Here is a 24,114-nt window from a genome sequence, read left to right on the forward strand (position 1 = left end):
TGCGTTTAGCTTGAGCCGAGTTCCTGAACACGAACCCACAGTCGTTACATAACCCTCCTCTTTTATGTAATGACTTGCTGCTGCTGCAGCTCTCCAGCTGAATTTGCCCTCTCTAGTTTCTCCTGCCCCACACCCTGCCTCAGCCTGCTTTGTTCAGTTTGCTTCCTATGAAAAGATGAGCCTGACCAGCTGCTGGCTCACCCCTGGCACATCAGTTATATCTGAAGAAAATAATGTCAATGTTAGGACAATTTTCAGCACTTTTTATTATTTAATGGATTTGAAAACCCTTCACTCTGGAGGACAAAGAAATAAAATGACAGCTGCTCGCTTTGATTTCTCTGTGTTCTTGTTACATAGTATGAATGATGGCTTGGTGGTTGTGAAGCAGAATTGGAAAAATGGATATAGCTATTCAGAGGTCACGTTTCAAAGTATCAATATGAGTATGGTAGAGAGTGGAAGTTATGGGAGTTTTAGTTATATAGTTTGGTTGGATACATTTTCCTTCATAGTTTGCATACTTACGCAAATACTGGAAGTCTTGAAAATGCTAAGCAGTGAAAAGTTGGATTTTATGATTTAAAAATTTTTTTAAAAAAAAATCACCATCCCTTTAATGCCAGACAGAGTTGAAAAGCTTGAGTAGCATTTAAATAGCCTTAAATCTTTCCTGCTTTGAGCTGTAGGATGCCTGAACTGGTCTGTTTGAGGTTAGATGATAACTAACCTAAACTGCATTTGACACAGGGCCGGTACTGCAGCTTGTCTTTAACCACCTTGTATAGTCCTGCAGAGATGTTTTGGAGGGTCCAACCTAGAGCTGGGCGATATATCGAGTTTTTTAAAAATATCGATATATTTTTATACGAGATATAAGATGTGACAATATCCTTTATATCGATATAGTCTATGTTACGTTATAATTATAGTTGCGGAGCCGCAAGTTTGCCTCTCTTTCGTCCACTTTTGTCTTTACGCAACGTTACTCGACCTCGCCTCTCCTTCACTGAACACAACTCCCCCTCCTCCCCCATCGCTTCACCTGCAGGCAGCGACAAGATGGACACGGCAAATCTCCGTTAATGAGTTACTGCGCATCGCCCCGTGCGTGGGGCTGGACGGCGTCAACGTGTTAACGAGCTAACCACGCTAACGAGCTAGCCACGCTAACGCCATGCACGGCCTGAAATCCTTTCATTTTCTCAAAAGTTGACTGCACGCCTTTTGTATGAATTCTGGTTGTGCTTGATGACTGCGAACCGATTTTATGTGATACACAGCGCTCAGCAATCTGTCAAAAAATGTTTTAGTTCGACTTTGGTAAGCTACGGAGCTGCACCGCTTGATGGATTGTCGGAGCATTACGGCTACTGAGGAGCCTCGCGGAGTAATACGTACTGTGGTTCAACGTAATATTACCGTATTGTGTGTGTATAAGGACCATAAATGGCACCTGTTCAGAGACATGGTTACGAAGCGGATTTCAAACTCCAGGCTGTCAGTCACGCAGTAGAAGTTGGGAACAGAGCAGCTGTGAAATCTGTATGTTATTATGCTCAGCGTCTTTTAGTTTACATTTTGACTGCACAATTGTGAGCTCTTTGTTATGCACAAAACAACATAGTTTTCTTTTATTTATAGAGCATCATTATTTAATAAATGCTCATAATTTATTTTTGAGTAGTTTTTTTCATGTACGTCTATGCTGTATGTTAATAAAAGTGCCTGTGTGACATCTGGGATGCAGCTTTGACTAAGAACTCTCTTTTTGTTCTTACTTTGTGGCTTTAAAAAAATATCGAGATATATATCTTATATCGCCATCCAGCTAAAAAATATCGAGATTTGAATTTTGGGTCATATCGCCCAGCTCTAGTCCAACCTAAACCTGAGGTTTGAAGTACAAATCAGGTTTAATGCGGCCTTAATGTCTTTGTAGTAGTTACCTGTCATGACAAAACTAAAGACTCTAGTCAGAGATGATGCGCATTGCGATGGTGGTTAAGAGCTTTCGGTATTAACTTGGGGTTACTGCTTCAGGCTCTAAGGTGCACGGTGTGTTTGATGTGTCGTTTCACTTCTGTTTCGCACAAAATAAATAATTTGACTTCTATCTACATCAGTTATGATCAGAGGAACGTGTGATAATGATCTAGAAAGGATATAAACAGAGAAATGTACCCGTGAAGTATTTCTGCAGGAAAGTATTTATTTTGTGCTTTCACAAATTAAATATTAATTTACTTTGCCTCTCAGCGATGCAGTTTATTTGTAATGTGTGCATTAGAGCTCTGAAACTTTAAACCTGTGTCATTGAAATAGTTCCTGTGTTCAGTACTGACTCTGTCCTCTGTGACTAATGACAGATGTTGAAATCACTTACATTTGTGGATGGGTCAAAGTGAAAGAAATTTGACGGATTTAATCTTCTTGGTGATAAATACTTATCGATTTTATAATCCCTCTTGTGTCAGCTACAGTTCTTGCAGTGTAAAACACACTTGGCAACAGATGAGGCCCAGCGTGAAAACATATTCATGCAAATTCTTATGACAGTGCAAGTCGTACTTTTACTACACAGCTTCCTTCTGCATTGCTAGTCAGTTTGCATATATAAAATGTAATTCTTCAGAAACTAGAGCACACTCACGTTGAGAGTTTTTGGTGTTAAGCTCAACTTTGCTCTACTTGAACATAGCTCGCTAAAGTTCTAGTAATTTCACTTACCCACACAGACCCCGTGGTGAAAACAGCTCATTTGGCAGAGTGGGGTTGCTTTCTTTTTGCCTAAAAACAAAACCATGATTCTGGCAAAAAACTAAAAATGAGGTGATTTTCCAAAAGTCTGTATTTTTCTGTCATTTTAGATTTTGGAAGTGTTTTATTTTTTTCATAAATTATATATTGAATTATATTTAAAGTTTAAGATAATCCTCTTAATTAAAAACACTTATTTTTAAAGTTATAATAAATTCTAATTTTTGCAGTTAATGAGTACTTGCTTTTAATCAGTGGTGCCAAACAATTTAACTGCAGTGAAGTTAATAATTTGATTTTTAAAAATAGGTTAGGTTAGCGATTTTAGCCTTAAAAGTATTTTTACCTCTACACAGATTCTTTCACTCATAAAGAAGTAACTATTCACATGTAATTTTTTTGTGTTTAGCTACAAAAAAATTACATGTGAAGTTTTCGTAACCTTTCAGCCTGATCTTTAGACTCAAGGAATGAGAGAAATGTTTGAAATTGAACTTTCCTGTCATGCCTTCAGTTGCCTGGCTTTTTTACATTTTTTTAGTTTTTACGGAAGTCAATTGAGGCTGATCTTTGAGTTGGGCTTATGGACCTGGTAATTGTTTTCCATAATGTACTTATTTAAAGATAGGGAAACATTTGCAGAGGTAATTTTTTTTGGGGGGGGGGGGGTTAAGGTTAAATAATAGTGATCAAAGTATAACAGCGGGAACAGCAATTTTCAGACTTTGCATATTCACCCACTGGGTCAGATTTGACACTCCTGAACTGGAAGAAGTCTTCCAGTCATGCCTTCAGTTGCCTGGCTGGAAGTCGTCTTCCAGTTCAGCCCTAACTTTTCCACTCTCTTTATTGCCAGCCGGAGTAAAATATGAAAATTCAGGTTAAATGACTGCTCTTTGGAGTTGTGGCACATCTGTTGAGTATCAAATGTTTGCATTTGCTGCAGACTGCTTCAGAGGAAGGTGGAGGTAAAACGCAAGCCATCGCTGCAAGTTTGAATGGGTGTGGGACCACATTTTTAAACTGTCTCTCTCCTGGAAGATATTGATAGTGCTGCATTTAGCTGTTCACATGAAAGAGAGAGAAAAGTACAATGACCCAGCTCCTCTCTGACCTCCACACACAGCTTGCCAATCAGGCTGCGAGCTGGGAGCAGATGTCACATCATAAGTTTACGGAAAGTTACAGATTATGGGAGGCGCCCTGTCAAAGGTGTGTGTGGCACTGATGCTGTTAAATAATATGGCAATATGCAGTTTGGACCTGGATCATAAATATGGTTTAAGAGGAGGGAGAAAGTTCAGGTTAAACCTACACTTTTAAACTAGAACTCACTGTATTTGTGAAAGCAGCTGATCACAGGTGACGTGGGTGGACATGACTTTTATTTACATGGACAATAGTTCTGTCTGTGCTTTGGCTGTGCAGTTAATTAAATTTTATATTAAACAAGATAATTTAGATTAAAGAATCTGCCTTTTTTCTTTACTAATAGTCCAAAATTACACTCAGCCAGGCTTGTGGCAGTTTTACCTCAGTTCATGTTTATTTATTTATTTAATTCAATTATATTTAAAGGGCATGGAAATCCACTTAATTCTTTTAAGTTGAAGCTCCTGTTTTTCTGTATGTAATCATATTAATCGTGGCGTAATCACAAAGCCCTAGTCTGTGTTAACGTCGGTCCTATACTAATTTTAAGCATTGTTGTGTAAGAGTGATACAGTGAAACAAACCTAACAATGCGTCCTACAGTTGTATAACACTGTCAAGTTTCACTGGTCCCCACAAAAAACAAATATACACACACATTCATATTTTCTAGTAACTTTTCAAGGAAGTAAATGCGTTTCTAGTTTTGAAACCTCTCTAATTGTGTTCACTTCAGCATGCTTCAGGTATCACTGCATCAGAAAGTGGGATGACTGCTGTCATTTTTCAGCTTAGTATTTAAATCAGCTAAATACAGACAGCTTTTATTTTTAAATGCTTGTGTAACTTTTAAAAAATAGTGGTGCTAAAAAGAAGCACAAGGAAGGACACTTTTCATCGCCTTTTACACATTTGATCAGATTCTTCTCGAGGTATAGCATGAATGACAGCAGCTTCATCTTCACTGCTATTCTGTTTAACCTTTTTGATGAAAAATGAGGCTATTTGGGATGAATCTTATAAAACATTGGCTCTCAAAGCTTGTAAAAACAGCCCCTTTATTTCAGTACCCTCTCATACTGCTTTTAATTTGCTGTTATGCTTCACAGGTGTATTCATGGCTGTGGTTGGTGGAAGCACATTTTTACTGTCCTTTGTGGCACTTTTTTTTTTTTTTCCCCTGTTGGTTTAAAAAGAGAATTAATCAGTGAGCTTCATTTCTAAAAAATTGTCCAGCAGACCAGTGTGATACAGCCAAGCCCCTGTCATACAGCAGACATGCCTGTATACACTGTAATCAACATGTGCTTTTAATGACGAAATGATAAACCAAAACATGGTGGCTCAGATTACAGCTTATTAGAATTGCCAACTGTTATACAACCACATGCAGTTGATTCACCAAGTTCTGTTTCTATTTGAAAAGGAAGTGAACAGTCTCTGTGGAGCTAGTGGGTCAGAAAGATGATTAAAGTTGTTGAGAATGCACTGATATATATATATATATATATATATATATGGGGGAGAGAGAGAGAGAGATTTTTAAACCTTTGGCTTCAGGTGTCTGCTATTCTAATCCACCACCAGTGTTTCAGTATTCCTCATTCTGTGGGGTTATGACCTGCCAGTATTGAGAGAATGAGGGGGGGGGGTTTCCAAGTCACAATTACAAAAACAATCAGATGAACTTTGATTACCATCTAACTGAATAAACTAACAAAGTTAATGTGTATTGAACTAAACCCACCACAGACTGGTGGGGAGTTTCTTGAGGGGCAAAAGTAAAGGACAAAAACAGAACGCACTTTTATCCTGATGATCGTGTTTTAAATGATTATGAAATTAGATTAACTGCAGAGCCCTATTCTGAGGAGGACACTGGGAATCATTACTTATATGTAAGACAATATTGAGTTCAACTTAAAGATTGCTTTACTTACTCTGCGCATAAAATGTAATTCCTTATATTGGCATATTATTGCAGTAATAGCGTCCCAGCATTTGCTGCACCAAATTGTCTTTCTAGCTTCTGCCTGGTGTACAAGACTGAAAGTAAACAAGTGAGATGGAGACAAAAATGTCTCGCTCATAGTGTGAGATTTTCAGCAAAGAATTTGCTTCATTCTGCATCGCAAAAACCCTTCACTATTGTACAGGGAAAATGAGCAAATTCACAGCACTTCATTGCAATATGTTGCATTCACTAGATTTCAGCAATCACTTGTACTCTTCCTCATCTGGTGGCTTTTGAGTGGTAGACTGTGTGACGCAGGACAAAAGTTTAATTCATGTTCGGTGAGAACACATCATTAGCTTCGGGTTACTTCATTTGTACCTCTGGGTAGATTTGCTCTGTAGCAAGTGAGTCATCTGTGTGCACACACACACAGCAGATAAGCGTAATGCAATATAATCAAGACATAAATTGGTAACTAAGTAAGCTACATTTTTTCCCCTCTCCCATTTGTTGGCATCCTCTATGCAATGCTTGTGCTAGCTGCTCTTACCTCATTTCAAGAAAAAACAGTTTGGAAAGGAATTAAAAACATTAGCCAATAGGTCAGTATGTTGAGTTCACGAATATCTGATCAGGATACTAACGTCTGACTAAGATATCAGGTTGATTTATCCTTACTAGCAGGTGAGAAATGCCTACGCACTGCTCATCTTTTTGTTACCAAACTACTGCACACCAAATTTGAATATTAGATCAGTGCATCCTCAGTAGCCTTTTTGAGTAAAGATTGGACCATTGTCTGGTCCACATGTCGGGTTGTTGTACCCCTGATTAACATCTATAGGAAAACTGGTTGTTTTCACATGAGGCAGGATCATCTGTCCAGCGGATGGGATATCAGGACCTGCTGGTTTTTGATGGAGAGAGCTTAGCAGCGTTACTGAGCGGTAATGGTGGTTTTTAAGGGGTCACTATGTTATAGACAACATATGTGCTGTATCCAGAGAAGCACCACAATGGAGAATCCGCTGACAGCCAGAAAACGTCTGCCGAAGCGACTGCTGCTGGCACTTTGTGTGTGTGTGTGTGTGTGGGAGTTGAGGGGGGAGGAAAATTTGTCCTGATTAGAGAGGAGGGGAGGAGCTCCTCGTTGGGAGAAAGAATGAGGTAGTAGTGGGTTCTTTCTAACTGACCCCTCCTCTTTCTCAACCTCCTCAGTCACCCTGGTGATTGAGGTCATTGGACTTGTAATGATCGCTCTGTTTGTGCTTTAGTAAACTGCAGCTGAAGCTCTTCCTCCATCTCTTCTGTTGTCTGATTTTTAGATTGTTCTGCACTTTCAGAGTGGATTATTTTAACTTAGCTGGCATATTGTCTGTCAGTCCTGATGAGGTGTCCTAAGGACTGAAGCTCCACTTCATTCCCGTTCAGCCTTTCCTTATCATATCTGTGATGTTTTGCTTCTGCTTTTGAGGGGCTGACGTATCCTCACTCACCTTGGTGATTTGGCTGTCTTTATGTGATCTGATCTTTGTACAATAACCATATTTAATGAACAAATAGCAAATTTTACTTTCATGCTATCAATATTTTCAAAGTTACAGACACTAGAAGTATAAAGGGTTGGATAAGTCACCCATCATCATTATTATTAGTAGTAGTATTATTAATATTATTTTTTTATTTAACAGCGCTTGTCCCCTCTTGAATTCCTGAGTACAGAAAATATCTGCAGGAAATGTTATTTTATTAGGGCTGTTTAAAAACTTGTATGTGAAAGGCCTCTATTTTACCTACATTCGGATACCAGGCTCATCTACTAGCTGTGATTTCCTCTGTTCAGTGCTGAACAAAAACAAGATTTTGACTTAAGATTGTCACAGTTGGAGAATGTGTAAAATTTATTTGGTTGCAGTTTCTGACAGATTTTTATGTTGTGTAATAGTTGCTGAACGTTCACGTGGCTCAGAAATACTGGAGGAAATGACATGGCAAAGTTCGACACACCCCTCTTTACCTTAAGAGTATGTAACTTGATGTTTGTGCTATGTAAAGTAAGAGAGACAAATTATTTTAATGATTATAAGAGGGCCAATCGTACTTGCATGCAAGACTCTCTCTCCACAATTTCAGTCAGTACCTTTACTGCAGTCAGACATCAAGTAGGCTGAATTTGGACCCTTTGGTGAGCTGGCTTTAGGTCCTGGGTCTCATGTTTGATACCTCTAATTCACAGGGACTAAATGGAACTGATCCTAATGGGTGTGTTTGGGTGCATTACAGCTCTGTGTGTGTGTGTGTGTGTGTGTGTGTGTGTGTGTGTGTGTGTGTGTGTGTGTGTGGAACAGCAACAGGAAGTAGTGCCAGCAGGAAACACTGCAGCTGTATTTGCAGCATTGTCCTCCATACTATGTCGTACTGAACGGGGACATAAGACTAGCAGATGTGTCAAGGAAGAAATCGAAATGTCTCTGATTGCACTGATCGGCTCCGAGGTGGACGTCATCCGCCAGAGGAGCTGTTTCCGCTCAGCACCTCAGTAAGGCAGGATTCTTGGTTGGATTATTGGTTATTCCAGTGTCTGCACCCAGCCCCACACCCTCCTGCACCCTGTGCCATGTGGATTTGCTTTTAAGGCCTGTCTGATCCTCTCCAGACTGCCAGAGCGACCCTTCCCATCTCCCTTGTCTTTCTCTCCCATCTACCTCTGCCCTGGTGGAAGCTCTGGAAATTGAAAACAGGTTAGGGGTGTGTGGGGAAGAGAGGAGAAAGAGGGAGTGCAAGGTCTATCTTTGTCTGCTATCTGAGTCATTACTTTCATTGTTCATCCACAGCCTCTGCGGCCCTGTCTTTGGAAGAAATGGTGCCCTCTGTGGTTGCTTCCGCAGTGTGCAGGAGCAGACATTTTCCTCTCATGTCTGCCTTTGAAATGGCCATTCTGTGTGTCATACTGGTAAAATGGAGTACCCTGCTCTCAGCTGGCACTTGTTCCTTTCTCACAGAGCATACCCCTGCAGTGGAAACCCCCAGTTCTTTTTTTCTTTAATTTTTAATTTCTCCACATATTTATAATGCATGCCTAATCATGTTATTTTTTTGACTCTAATGCTTTTCCAGGCTGCCTGCAGCTGCCACTGCTGGGAGCTCTGCTGTAACGCTGATTCACTGACCTCTGCAGTCTGACAGCGGAAATGCTCCAAATAATCAATTTTAGTGTTTAATAATAGTTCAGTAAAACCGGAAAGCACTTATATAAACTGGGAACAGACTAATAACTGTAGTTGAAGACCAGTTGCATAAATAAGTGGAGCTTCACTAAAGGCCACACTGGGCCCCAGCGAGACGAGGGCTGATGCCGACTGGTCTGTTTTTCTTATGAAGGTTTCTGAATGAAATGACCTGGAGGTGTCTCTGTGGCAGACACAATAAAAGCTGTTTGAATTCCTTAAATGCTAAGGAAGGCTGCTTCAGTGCTTCCTTTATTACCTCCTTTAGCAGAGTGTACACTGAAACATCCTTTATAAAAGAAAATAATACTGTCCCACAGTTTCACTAAATTAAGTGCATTTTCTTTTTCACACAATAGTCTGTTGATTTGTTTTGAACCTTCATCAGCTGGCTGTGTTAAAACCTACATGTGACCTATGAACATCAAACTGCAATAATAAATCATGCTGCTTATCAAGTTGTTTCCTGGTGTGAGGTTGGGGGATTTTTACATAAGAAAGCTCAATAAATAAAGATTATGGGCTATATTAAAACAATCAAAGTGAGTCATATGCTGTTTATTCCTCTTTATTTAAAATTACAGCCTTAGAAATGAAGTTGTTTTTCATTGGTGTTTCTATTTAATTTGACCTTTGTGAAAATAAATTAGTTTGTTTTTGTCCCCCCCACCCCCCACCCCAGTCCAACTTCTGGACAATTGAACAAGATAAGACCATGAAAGCAACTTGCTTGTTTCACAAGCCTGAATTAGACCTTGCAATCAAAGCACAATGATTAATCTTTAACTTTGTTCTTGCACATATGTTTGTAAGACTTAACAAGGTGTGTAGGAAGTTACTGCTTCTACTACTAGAAACTCTGTTTAAAAAAAAAAAAGAAAAAGGAAAAAAAAAAGCTACTTGTACATTGCAGCCTTTTGAAACCCTCCTTAGCTCCTCCGTACTTTGATTTGACTCTTTTCAGCTCCCATCAGCTTTGAGACTGTTCCTTCCTCTTGGTTGTTCCTTATCTATGTGTATATTTGTGAATTTAAACACCAAAATGGCAGCACATTTAAGACCCATGGCCCAACACAGGCCTTTCTTTACTCACAGTAAAGATGTAGTAGTAAATAAGAACTTTATTTATATGATAGACTCCTAAAAGGGAGATGAAAAAATGGTGAGAGATACATCATCACATAAAAGGAAGCTTATAAAAACTTGGTTTTAGATTTCACTGTGTTTTTTTTTTTTTGCCTGGCTCATCTCCTCAGACTGGTGGATCGAAATCCATCAGAGGTCCTGACGCCTCAGTTCAGATTGTCTGCCTGCAGCATAAACTTTCCTTTTTGTTGTATTCTGTATTAGCCCGTTGGGATTTTTTTTGGGTTTTTTTTTTTAGGTGTGCTTGTCTGTCTAGTTTAATGTGTCTGTGGAATTCAAACCATTGCTACAGCTGGTTGGGCTCAAATATTAAGAACCTAAAGTGATCTGCTGGCCAGATCAAAGTTAGTGAAGAGCAGATTTGATCTGGACACACGTGAAATAAATCACTATCACCCAGAGTGTCTTCTGTTTACAATAACTTAAACACTCGTGTCATCTTTTTTTTTTTTTTTTTCTTCCCTTGCAGATGGAAGCGAGCAGAGAGCCGCTACACCGTGGAGAGAGCTGCCATCATCAGCCACTGGAACTGGCTCCAGGCCCACATCTCGGACTTGGAGTACCGCATCCGGCAGCAGACGGACATTTATAGACAGATCCGCGCCAGCAAGGTCAGTCCTTCCATTTGTTAGACACGTCTGTGCATTTTTCTTTCTCTGATGTGCAGAAAAATCCATTATCTTCCATCAAGTGTCATAAAATCAGAAAAGAGTCCTTTTATGTGCATTTCCACTGACACTGTAGGATGAAGAACCTCTGTGATACATTTTAACTTGTATTAATTTCTTTATCTTTGAATTGAAAGTATAACTCATCTCTCGATTTCTCAGGGCTCAGTAGAGCTGGGAGGTGTTTCTCCAAGCGGGGTGCTTGCAGGTGGGACAGAAGTGAAAGCAGAGCCTGTAAATACTCAGGTAAACAGATTTGTTTCTTTAAAAAATTACCTTTTAATGGAACAGTAGCTGCTAGTTGCTTAAAACCATTGTTTTTATTCTTTTTGTTGACCTTTTTATTGTTTTACATACTTTCTGTCACACGTATTGTTACATTTGTGCATGGTCACATGAAATAGGACAAAATAATGAGGTCACTGTATGCATGTCTAATCCCTGCGAATCAAAGTCTCATCCTTCTGCTGTAAACGGTTCAAGACAGAGGTTATCTTTAATCAACCCAGCCACTATCTTGGATAGATTAGTTAAAAGGAGCATTTTCACTATTTTTATATTCTTTTAGAAAAATATTTGGCCTGCATTAAAATACAACCGCTGACACTGTTTTCATAGCCCCCCTTTTCTTACTTAGCAAGGCTGATCCCATCATCTCAGGTACACAGCTCTAGCTGCAAGTGGCACAAGCTCCACCCACCTACTGTTCAAACCTTATTTTTGAGATGCGCAACCAATCAGAAGAAGTTGAAACTGTTTAAGACGGAGGATGAACTGAGACTAAATGCTTAAAAAGGGATTATTTTGAATGAAGATGAGTTTAAAGATTTATGTAAGAGGCGAGCCTCAGATCAGTTTTTTGTGAATACAAAGGGAAGAATACAAAAACAAAATGAAATAGCAGTAAGGCTACAAAATTTTCAGCTTTAGTTTAATTAGCAGTTCTTCGATCAAAGAGAAAATGGTGCAAGATAAAAATCTTTAGCCTTCATCAATTCTTATAAATAACCCCATTCATTCAAGTGTATAATGTAAAGATAAATAAATATTAATGAATGAATATTAGTTGTAGATTTATTCAGCACTTTGATCTTCGGATACTGTGTTAGTGGGTAAATATAAGCAGCTCTGCTTTAGTCTATTCCTGAGAATGACTGAAATATTGAGCGTGTTTGTTTTCACACAGGTGGAAATGAAATGTTAAGTGTTCACGGGAAATTGTCTTCCTATCTGTTCCTCGGGTCTCACCGAATCAAAGCAGTTTAGAAAGAAAAAAAGCTCCCTAACCCTCAGATCCAAATAATTTCTCTCGATGAGTTGGCCTGTCTGGGTGTTTAAATTGTTTGTCTGTTCAGCTGCAGCTGTGCAGCCTCCCATCGCAGTGGTGTACATTTGCTCTACTGCATGTTGAACCTCATTAAATTAAATGTTTTTCTGTCTTTAAAGTAATTTGATGTCATGGCAAAGCTGCTGTATATGTTGTGCATGTTTCATTATAGTCGATATATTTAATACAAGAAAATAAAAATATCAATGTTGCAAAGACGTAAAGTACAAATTAACACACGCCCAGCTATTGAGTTTAAAATGATAGAGAAATGTGGAGCAGATGTTTATGAAATGACAAAAGGTTGATTGGAATCATGAAACTGTTCACTTGTGTAAAAGCTTGTGAAAAAAGTGCTTCAGGGTTTTTTTTTTATCTTGATGGTTTAAGCCTTGGGAGAGTGAAGGCCTTAGCCCAAATCTGGACTGAATAATTCAAGGCCACAGGACCAGGATGATTCAGTTTGTCTCTAATGCAGTTTCCTGAAATACCGCCGGCTGCCTGAGTGCTCAGCGTGGTCAGCCTGCCTGTTAACACGAGGTGTAGTCTAACTGGTTTTGGTCTTATCTGTCGATGCAGGACGCCGGTTCAGAACGGCTGGAGCACACGGGCACCGCCCATATCAGCAGCACAGAGCCCGGCCCTTGGAAAGGTCAAAACGGGCAGCCAGTCAACGGCGTCCTCAGCAGGTACAGCTGCTAATGATTACCTCATTTCGAGTTCTCGGAAAGGCTCGCTGCCTTTCCGGGAAACACGAGAGGGGAGTCCTTCATTTGGATTTGCAGTTACAGAGATGCTGATTTTAGCTGGAGCTGCAGTGATTAGTAGAAAAGTAATTAGCCTTTTTCACAGCAGACATTTCAAATGGAAAACATCCATGTTAGTCATCTTTGCATAGTGGTGTTTTGCTGTGGTAATAAATGGACCCAACTTTAATATTTGTCTCATGTGCTTTTCACGCAATCACAATATCCACTATGGACAAAACTGTCTGTGACTTTTTTTTTCTTTCTTTTTTTTGTAGTCTTAATACTGCATTTTAAAAAAAACTGGCACATCTTTTAAACATCAGCTTCCCTGAACCAATTTTTTCTTTGCAAATGTGAAAGTGTAGCTGGTAGATGCCGCCTGATGACTTGCCTTTAACCTCCAGCTCAATAGTGCAAAGTTTGTTGAACTGCACCCGTGTTTGAATCAGGGGTTTTTATTTAGTTTATTTTTGTTTCTGTTGTGTTTAGTTTTCAGGATGACTTTGCCCGTTTCGGTTTAGTTTTGATTATTAGTTTAGTTTTCATTTCACGCAGTCAGTGGACACAGTCCTGTAGATGTGTCATTTAACTTCTGTACAAAAATCTGAATAACATTTGTTTTTCTAAGTGTGCATAGGTTGTTTTTCACCTGGTTTTGGTTTTAGTTTCATTTTAATTAACTGTAATGACCTCTGTGAGAATGAAGTGAGTAATAGACGTGTGAACTCAGCCTCCTACACGCTGTGCTCAGGCAGCTTCCTCATTGCTGATGAAGGTTTCTAAGGCAGGCCATCTCCTGTTGTTAGTGCCATATGAGAAAGAAGTCATTCCTTTTAAAATTAACCAAATAAAATCCCACCTGACAGAATCAGCTTTATTTTCAGTAATGACTTCAGTGGATTTTAATGAAGCAGTACAAAATTTTACCTTCATACTGTGAATAATTTGCTAAATACAGGCCCTTTAAATGTAGATGGGTGAATCGGAGTTTCCTCTTTTTCAAGTAACGGTGATATTTACAAGAAATTGTCAGCCCTGAAAATTAAATTTAAGCTCTGTTAACACAAAAGGAATCTCCTGCTATCACATACTGACCTATGAAAAGTGTATTTTGGGTAAAGTTTTCTGTAGTGAACACTTGTTTATGTGCCTCTACATCATAGACATTAAAATTGGTGCAGTTTTGCTCCTGAACCTGTGGGTTAGACACTTGGAGTGGGTGTAGAATTGATTTGCTCTGAAAATGCACCAAATTTCAACCCACTCATTTGGCGCTACAACGGCATCTTAAGGTAAATTTTTATTGTGTAGGTTCATACTAAGGTTTCTGAAGGGGCACCAGTTGACTTTAATTAATTATAATAAAAAGGTATCATAAGACAATCTATTGAATTATATGTCCAATGTTTGTGTGTGGAAACTGTTGAAGTTATGACCATTAAATATTCAGACTCTATAATACATTAGATTAGGAAAAAAAATTGTTCCAAACACAGGAAAGAGTGTGAAAATGTCCTCACAGATGGTTATTTGCAATGCTGTCACATAGGGTCAGCTCACATGTCTTGTTATTATCTTGAGGCCTGAATCCAGAGTTTGGGATGCTTGATGTGCTCAGTGATTTTGATTTCTTTGAAATATTTGCAGTTTTTTGTTTTGCAAAGTTTATAATACTTTGGGCACTGCATCATACAGACTGTACAGCTGCTAGTACAGTCTGTTATCTCTGAGGTGTAGCACATCTGGCAGCTGAAGTCACATTGATGAGTTTTAAGCTAATGAGATGCGCTCACAGCTACGAGCACGCCAGCTTTTAACAGGTGCTAAATTTTCTCTCCGTGTTGTAGGATGGCAGAAAGCACAGACGCCAAGCATCAGCAGCCGTCGGCCTACGACAGCACATGCGTGGCTGCACGTACGCGGCCTCTAATCAGCTGCCGGCGGCGGCGACTCATTCAGCCCAACACTGTGCCCAACCTTAACGGCAAGGTGAGTTTTCTGCTCTCTGGGATTATTCTTGGGTTTCACTTGAAAGAAGCTGCGAGGGCACGCTTGTGTGAAGGAGTCTTTGTGAAAATGGCGCAAACATGCTGAATGTTCAGTTTTGCACATTAAAGAGCAGTGAAAGGGCTTTTTGTTAGACAGCATCTAGTTTTTTAGGCTTCACTCTTTGGCTGGTGTGTGACCTAATAACTGAGTAAACGAGAGATGGGGAAAGTAGGGCATCTTCATTCAGAGTCGAACAACAAAGGGCAGTAATGGCCCCATGTGACGACTCACAAGTTTTAGTTGGGGGGGTGGGGGTAGAAAGAAAAGTGTGACTTTTAAGTCTCTAAATGTGTTGAGGCTTTTACACTTAAAAATACTACTACTACAATTATGCAGTCACATTTCTCCTGTTTATTTTTAAAAACAATATTTTTAGAGGAATAAAACTGACGTTCAAAGAAACAACAAAAAGGTCCTTCAAATCAAAGCATGGCGAACCACATGAGTCAGAAAGAGAGAAAATCCTATCAGTTCAGCAGGACATAAGAAGCTTAATGCATGTTTTACATTAAACAACTATTCACATTATAAAATCCAAATCATTCACAGCTGTCGTTTTAAAATGCTGTGCCTCTAAAACGGCTTCTTTCTTCTTTTTTTTTTTTTTACATGTTTTTATGATGTAGTTAAGAATGATCTTAATCATTTCATGATTAGTTTAAAGACTTTTAATGTTTACAGAGTGTCAGTATTTACAGTGTTGACCCGATTGGTTTATGTTCCCTCCTTATCGAAGCCCCAGGTCGATCACTTTGTGGACTCATCGTCTTCCAATGATTCAGGATAATTTGGTGATGATCAGTTTATCATGGAGCACATCACAAGGCAAAAGTGAAACTAAGTGGCTCAGAGACCACCTGATTTTACACCAGGAAACTCCCTAAATCATAGCATAGTAACTTGAGGCACTACCACAGCTTCTTTAAAGAGTGTGCCGAAAGAGATTAAAATGTACTATATTAGTGTATAATAATAGGGTTGGTTTCAGTAGTGAGGAGGAAACACTGATTATTTGTGTGGGACGAAGTACAGCGAACTAAATCGGTGTCAGATACATCCACGTGCGTTCATATAACAAAATCTAATCAAAATAGGAGCTGATACCTCAGATGAGCTGGAGGACATTTTCTGCAGAGGAACTTTTGAACACCAGTGATTTACAAATTCTAATAGGTATTGTCTGATTGTATGGGTTATGTTTTTTCTAGTGGGAGGACCAAACTCATTAAACACAGCCTGGCTTAAATAGAGTGGAACACAAACTGAAATGGCTCAGTATGAAAAAAATGGCACAGCTAAATAGGAAAAAATAGAATAAAATACACAAGGTCAATGGAAAAGAAGAAAATCTAGATACAATTCAACAAGGAGCTTAAGGAGCGGGTGCAGTCTGTTCTGTTTTTGTATGTATTAAAAGAGTAAGTTTCAGTAAAGTAGCAGCAGAACTAATAATAGAGCAATTTTAAAAATGGGGGGAATAGACATAAAGCAGGCACACGGAGCATGACGTCAGCGGCTCTAAAGAGCAGAACGTTTTTTGGCATGACTCACTCAATAAGTGTTTAACGGCCGTGTCGGTGAAGCAGCTGAATTATTAATAATCACAGCTTGGCTGTGAATGATTTGCAACCGCTCTCGTTTGTCCTCCTGGCAGGCCCCGAGGAGCAGCTGCATCCAGTGTAACTGCAGGGTTAACCCCAGCTGTGTGATGTGCGGTGGCTGGCCCACCCCCAGAGAGGACCCTCAGTACGAGCTGCCCACCCTGGAGCGCCTGTCAAGGCTGGATCTTGGCGTCCACCCCATCCTCTCCTTCCCTGACGGTCAGTGCTGGTCTCAGAGCGGAGCTTGAGTTTACGCAGCCATTTCCTCCTTTACATCCAGAGGGGAAGACAAACAAGGCGTGGCTGTGGGCTCAGCAGGAAGTTCTGCTGAACATATTTAGTCATTTAGTCTTCTCTCTCTCTGCAGCAGCAAAGAACTTACATAAACGAAGACAGGAATTTCTGACTTTACTGCAAATCAAAACATGAATAGTTTTACACGACACAGACAAGTGAAGCAGTAGGTTTGGCTGAAGCTCACAGAATAGATTATCTAAGGTTGCACTGTAAAGCTCACAGCCTGGTGCCAGATTCAGCCTATCAGGACGTCTGATTTGCTCCCAGAGGGAGGGCAAAACTTTCAGGCAGTTTAGTGTTTTATTTTTGCCTTTAACGCTAAATAAAATGTCTAACTGACAAACCAATAAATGACAGGAAGTAAGTTTTATTTTTTAATTATACAGGGGGAAAAAGTGTAATTGTCTTCAGTCTGGGTTGTGGGCTGCTCGTCCGTTTTCCTGTAATTTAACTGGATTATTTCTGAAACTCTGAGCCCAGAGGAGATGTGATGTTGTGTTTTCTTTTCACTGTTTAATCATTTTGTTTTTCTGAAGCTATCTCAGGGTGTCTCATGGATGTAATTTTCACTGGGCACATAAATTTGTTTACACTAAAACAAAGGGGGAAAATTTTGGAGGTGACTTTAAAGGTATTAGTGAACATTTGGACTGCTGCTCTAAGGCTTGTTTCATGTGAATCACTAAACTCCACTAAACTCTTTAAGAGTTTATAGCACTAATTTTAGGAATATGTCTTTTGTATTCTTGGACTTGGCATGATTCATATTAAGGATGGTCATTTCAGCCACCCTCCACCCCAGATTACTTGAAATGCTATATTTGTGGCAGACATGTGTGTTTTTTTTCTCCTGTGAGTACAGCAGCATGTAATGTCACAGCTCCATAAAGACCTTACCAGTCTGATCCCTGGTAGCTACAGCGCTTTCTTCTCCTGTTCTTGTTGCTTAATGGTGTCTGGCAGCCTGTATGTGCATTACTGCTGCGTTTTGGTTCTAGTAGTAGTGCTTCACACCGGACGCTGGGTTAAAAACAAAAAAACCCGTGGAATATATTTATTAGCTGAAGTTGGGCTGCACTTTGATGTAATATCAGTTTATGCTACTGTGTGCTGATCTGAACCTCAATTTGCCTAAAAACGCTCAGCACTGAACCCTCATTACATTTGAGTTTTAACACGTCCACAGAAAACTCTGCCCCCTGGTGGTGGCATTGTTAAATTCTGAGTGTAATTACAGAAGTGCCCTCAGTTTGTCCTCCTGTGTGAAACAAGTAAGCTCCTGACTGGCTGCCCCTTGGAAACATCTGGAAGGTCGAGCTGTGTGCCTGAGAAGAGCCAAGAGTAGAAAAAACTGCCCGAGACTGAGTCAGCATTTATCTCGTATGCTGACCTCGTTAATTTGAAAGTTTCACAGTGTTTAACGTGAACCTCCGTCACCGTAACAAGAACATATATGACAGAATATGAGGGAAAGCATAACATTTTCTTCATGAAGTTCATTTTTCTGAGTCTCGTTTCCTCTGCCGCTGTCTTCCTCAGACGTTTGTATAGGCCTGCGGCTGCAGCAGGTGATGAAGAGCCAATGGCAGACCAAGTCACTGGAGAGGAGCAAACCACTGAAGAAGCTCTCCCTCAAACACAAGCTCTCCTCATCCAAAGAGAAGCACAAGTTCACCAACTCGCTCATGGCAGTCAGTAAGTATGGGAGCTGTCTGAGCGGCAGGTTTCTGCCATTTGATAACAGCACACGAGCACAGCGACGCCTCTGAGATTACATCACCCAGACTTAAATACGACCTTTCACATTCAAAATAAATATAAGACGTGAAGAAACAGACAAATGTGTACAAATGTACGATGTTACGAAATGTAATTTTTTAAGTCAGCACATTATTGGGACACAGTGTGATTGTTTTTCAGGTCAGGTTTCTGCTTAATTCCAGCTGTGTAGGTTTCACAGTCCACTCTGTCCCAGTAGCTGCCGTATTTCCTAATTTCACGCAATGAGACGCTTCTCAGAAGAGAATCTGCCTTCTGAGAAGGCCCGATCTCGATGTCATATCCACTCAGCTGAGAAAAGAGCAGCTGGTTGTTGTCCTAGAAGAGAAAATACACATTGACTAATTCCACCATCACACAAGTGAAGATTTAATATCTGACATATGAGCAGAACTGAACTGAAAACTTCAGGGAGTGTATTTTAAACTCAACAAATATCTTGGAGTAAATTTTTATTATCTGAACATGTTTGTTTTAATGTGTAATGTGAACATCCACAACTGTGGAGTGAGTTGTCCTAACCTGTGCCATATGTGACAGTAACCTGATGTACTCCTGGTGTTGCAGGACTGGGCCACAAGAGAAGTGCTGAGAAGTCGAGGACAGTGGACAGCAGTGTTGGCGGAGGCGGTGGCGGCGGCAGCAGTGCCGTGATGACCGCGGCCAGGCTGGAGGGCCAAGCTGTGTGTAAGACCGAGCGGCTGCAGGCCATCTCGGCCCCATTAGGGCCATACGACAAGAACTACAGCCGCAAGAGAATAAGAGAGCACTCACTGGAGAGAGCGGACTGTGAGTTGCACGTCTGCAGGAGGATGGCTTTAATCTGAGGTCCACGCATCAGTGAACCCGCCTGACTTTTCCTTTCTTTCTTCCAGCCTCCCCCAAACTCTTCATGGACTCGAGCAGCCCCTGCACGACTCTAACCAACATGAACTCGTCCCTGCACAGCCCCCTAACACGCCAGCTGTCCACGTCTTCAGAGAACTCTGCGCTGCTGGGCCCGGGCAGCCAGAGCGTCTCGAGCACGCCTGTAAGGACGCCCGCCTGCCCGCATCTCTCACTGTATTTGGATGATTCAAATCATCAGTCAGGGGTTTTAAAAAAAAAAAGAAGCTCGCTCTGTGTTTTAAGCAGGCTTTACTGTTGTGCAGCTCTTTTCTGCGATCTGCAGTCATAGATTTTATTAATGACCTCCATTTATTTCAGTAGCTGCGTGGAAATCCGATGGTTTCACATGACACAAGATGGCGAGCACAGCATTAAAGAAAATGTGTTCCAGGGAAAGTCTTAGACACGAAGTGTGTGGGAAAGCTGCGCTGTAGTGAGGAAGACAGCAAACAAATTGAGACCTCTGCGGCGGCAGCATGCAAAAAAGCTGCGAGCGTCACTGTCTGATGCGTTTTTGGCGCCATTAATGCGAACAGAAGTAAAAGTTAAGGCTCAGGGTGTGAGAAGAACATGGCCTCGGTAAACACTCATCACACAGTGTTTGTCGCTGGGCGGAGGTTCAGACGTTAAACTCGAGCTGAAACTTTTGTGGTTGCTGGAGCAGAAAAAGCAGCAGGAAACAAAAACACTCGGCAGACTCGTCGCGCCAGCTGCTGCCGTATCCGCTCTGTAACTCGTGATCTGTGACCCCGTTCGTGGTCGGAGCGCTTTAACGTGCTGCGCTGTCTGGGGTTGTTTTTGTTTTCGCTTTTTTTTTTTTTTTTTTTTTTTTCCCTCATTATTTTCCTCATTATTATTTTAATAATTTTACTTTATTTTAATTCATTATTTTCACACTTCAGAATCAGGCTGTCTGTGTGGATGCTTAGCTTCAGGACTTCTTAGCGAGTAATCTGAAACCATGAAGCAGCATTTTAATGATTAACCTGCTGCTGTGGTTGGGCTCACTCCAGAGGTTCTCACGGCTGAAGTTCGGTTTTCAGCGTCGTCTTCCTGCCGTGTGAACTTTTGGAAGCAATTTAACTCCTCCTACGTCTTTTTTGTGCTTGTATTGAATTGCATGTACTCATCTTCACAAACTTATTACAAGTCGATGTTTTGTCTTCATTTACGTCCAAAGTTGAGTCTCTAAACCTTGTAAAGCCTCTTTTTCACGGATATTAAAGTTCATCTGGTGATTTTCTTGGAGCTGGATAAATTTGGAGCTCTCGGTTTGTTTTTGGGAGCTGGAGGAGTGTTTGGACGTAGAAATGGTTAAATGCTGCAGACTTGACCAACTTATTGTGGCCTGCAGGGCACCTTCAGCTCATTTGCACGCTCACCCTAAAAGATGAATGTATAATTGATGCCTGCTGGTCTTTTACACCGACATGGACAACATTTATTAAACAAAGTCTCTCCTTGGATTAAAGAGGAAACCTGTAAATTGTAAATATCCAAATGTGCTTGTGAAGTGAGCTCATGATGACCTCAGTTTTTATTAACCTTCATCTTTTGGATTAACATGATGACACGTGTCATCCTCCCTGCAGACTGTGAGAGTGTTTGAGCTGAAAGTGTGTCGGAGCCGGTCAAGTCGTTATTGTTTGCAGACTTCTGTGTAAAGTCTCGCTTGTTTACACTCCTCCTTTGTTCTCCAGCAGCAGCCAATCAAGAGGAGGCGAGGTGAAAGCTCCTTCGACATCAACAACATTGTAATCCCCATGTCTGTGGCCGCCACCACCCGCGTGGAGAAGCTTCAGTACAAAGAGATTCTCACACCCAGGTAAACCAATACCTGCATGGAAAAATACTGCTCTGCTGTAGCTGCTGGTTTCCTGCACTCACACGTTTTTGTCTCGTTTTCTAAAGCTGGCGGTCTGTGGACGTCTTCTTGCAACCCATAACCGAGGAGGAGAACGAACGCGAGGTGAGAGAACCACCTCATCAGTGGTATTTATCAGATTTCATGTGTTAAGCTGGGATGTTAGGATCCATTCAGGAGATCGCTGCTGAGCGAACAGTGACACCTGGTGGTCGGATCTGACTCGTACATTTAAACCTGTGAAGCAATCATGAAGGCTTTGAAAGCCTTAAAAACCCTCGTTTAAATTCTTAGTGTGACATTAAAAGTTATAAAAACATCTCAGCGTCGTTGTTCAAGCTCAGACGGTCAAACCGCTTGCTCTCCGAGTGTTTGACGATTAAACCGAAGCGAGCGAGTTTTCGGGGTCCTGATGACGTGTGATGTTTCTGCAGGTGGAGGACCTGTCAGACGCAGCCTTCATCCAGCTCCATCAGCCCTACGAGGACCAGGAGCGCACCCGCTGGACTTGGAGGGCCCTGGCTCCCGCTAAGAGGCGGGGCAGCAGGTAAGAGCAGCGTAACACGCCTCAGTAAACGCCTCACGTTTGTTGTCCCGCCGCAGCCGTGACATTGACAACTCCTCCGTTTCTTCCTCAGGTCGTACAAGTCCGTGGACGGGCGCACCACACCTCTGCTTTGCGGGACCAACCCGCCCACCCCTCAGCCCGCGTCCCCCGACCCGGGCCACTGCCCGATGCTGCACGACTACAGCCACGTGCCGTCGCCCATGAGTCCCGCCAGCCCCGACACCGCCTCCAACCCCCACACGCCCTGCTCGAGGGACTCCCACCGGCTCCTGTCCAGTGAGGACACGCGGTGCTCCACGCCGGACTTCACCTTCGAAGAGCGGGTACGCAGCTCCGCCCCTGAGGATCAGTCAGCCTGTGAAGCGTCTGAAGCTTTCATTTGTTTTTAACACCCGCATTTTTTTCCCCCCCAGACGGTGGCACCGTGGGAACGCCGATGCTTCCCCCTGCCCGAAGACCCAGCCCCAGAGCCCGAGTGTGAGAGCGATCACCAAGTCAGGCCCAGGATGCGCAGCATCTCAGGTTGCCGAGCAATGGCCTACGGACGTCTTGATTCAGACGACGCAGAGCCGCCGCTTGACGACGAGAGCAGTGGCGGTGCCCCAAAACACAAGTCCTCCACCCACCGATGAATGAGGCCCCCCCCCCCACACACACACACACACACACACACACACGCGCGCACACACACACACACACACACACAGCTCCTCTCTGGCATTAACAAGCAGAACCTCAGCGCAGAATAACATTAAATGGGTTCCTGTTGTTTGATATTCAAACATCAGTCTAATACTTTCACAGTTTTTAGTGAACATTACGGAGATAGAAGCCTTTCCCGACACTTGTTTTTTGTCACACGAAAGAAGAAAAAAAAAAAAAGATAAATGTTAAAAAAAAGTATAAAAACAACACGTTACAAAAAAATTTCTGTAGTAGGCTAAACAATGTACATGGGGGCTTAGTGGTGTATCATACGTCGCGTGTACACTCGTAGCGCACTATGTAGCGGACTCCTCAAAAATATGGCCAAAGGGTTTGTTTGTTTTTTTTCTATTGACTAGTTTGCTTGTAATTCCCATGTACATTTTTAGTGGAGTGACAAATAAAACAATAAAAAAGGAGAAAAAAAAATCAGCCCTTCCTCTTCCCCCCCCTCAGACCTTCCTCATCCAAATAAAACTGGTACATTTGAGATGTGGTTCCCCCTCCTTCCTCTAGAGGTCGCCTGAACTCACCAGAGCACTTCTTTAAACTGCCAAGTCTGGTTTGCTTCATTTTGTTTGTTTTTTCATTCCTGACGTGTTGGGGTTTTTTTGTTGTTAGTTTTTCTCTCGTTCTGTTCTGACTCATCCTCTTCTTCTTTTTGTTCGTTCCTTTTAATAGTAAATCATTCCTTTTTTGGTCTCCCGCCGCCGCCGCCTCTGTTTTCAGTTCAGCTTCACAGAGGGCAGCACAAACAGATGCGGCGTTTTTAAGTTTGTTTTTTATTAGTTTTTCTTTTTTCTTTTTTTTTAAAGCACTTACCCCTCAAAGCGCCGCCGCTGCATGTCAGCAAACACGCTTGCGTCCGATCCCAACGGCACAAAGGCGTCCACTTAATTTAAAAAAGAAAAGAGGAAATAGAAACATCAAATCGCAGCGCGGCAAACAAACCCCGCCCTCCCTCCTCTCACATTTCACATGTAGCAGCTCTCAGCTGAAGCCGCCCTGAGCTCAGGTTCTCCAAGGGAAAAAATCTTCTGCTGCCCCCTCCGACCGATTGATCGATCGTCACACTCGGACCGGATTTTATTTTCACCACATCCTCCATATAACCTCACACACTCCTCCTCCTCCTACTCCTCCTCCTCCTTAAAGTAACTAATTGCTATGCAAAAAAAATTTATGGTTTTTCATTTTACACCTTTTTATCCCGCAGCCATTCAGTCACTGTTTGTTTGTTTTTTTTTCTTTTTTTGTAGTTAAGCGAGACGTCGATGTACCTGTTTGATTGTTGCAGCAGTTATAACCTAATCAAAAAGCTGAATTGTTTTTTCTTTTTTGTAAATAGTACCATTAAAACATTTATGTTTAACTTGG

At 41.4% G+C, this 24,114-nt stretch overlaps 1 protein-coding gene across 5 annotated transcripts in view; it reads left to right on the top strand.

Annotated features, from left to right (window-relative positions):
- The window catches only part of LOC100696540 (KAT8 regulatory NSL complex subunit 1), a 41,086-nt gene extending 16,972 nt beyond the window's left edge, over window positions 1-24,114 (top strand). For 3 of the 5 annotated variants that reach the window (XM_019362325.2, XM_019362324.2, XM_019362326.2), the window contains 13 exons: window positions 10,712-10,853; window positions 11,073-11,156; window positions 12,817-12,926; window positions 14,834-14,975; window positions 16,690-16,855; window positions 18,473-18,628; window positions 19,271-19,501; window positions 19,588-19,742; window positions 21,301-21,425; window positions 21,512-21,569; window positions 21,899-22,011; window positions 22,103-22,355; window positions 22,446-24,114. In XM_019362325.2, coding sequence (XP_019217870.1) covers window positions 10,712-10,853; window positions 11,073-11,156; window positions 12,817-12,926; window positions 14,834-14,975; window positions 16,690-16,855; window positions 18,473-18,628; window positions 19,271-19,501; window positions 19,588-19,742; window positions 21,301-21,425; window positions 21,512-21,569; window positions 21,899-22,011; window positions 22,103-22,355; window positions 22,446-22,664 — 1,954 coding nt within the window. In that variant the 3' untranslated portion in view covers window positions 22,665-24,114. The remainder of the gene's footprint in view (window positions 1-10,711; window positions 10,854-11,072; window positions 11,157-12,816; window positions 12,927-14,833; window positions 14,976-16,689; window positions 16,856-18,472; window positions 18,629-19,270; window positions 19,502-19,587; window positions 19,743-21,300; window positions 21,426-21,511; window positions 21,570-21,898; window positions 22,012-22,102; window positions 22,356-22,445) is intronic. The other 2 variants (XM_019362327.2, XM_019362328.2) reach the window with 2 other exon arrangements.

The sequence above is a fragment of the Oreochromis niloticus genome, linkage group LG8, assembly GCF_001858045.2.
Source record: "Oreochromis niloticus isolate F11D_XX linkage group LG8, O_niloticus_UMD_NMBU, whole genome shotgun sequence".
NCBI lineage: Eukaryota > Metazoa > Chordata > Actinopteri > Cichliformes > Cichlidae > Oreochromis > Oreochromis niloticus.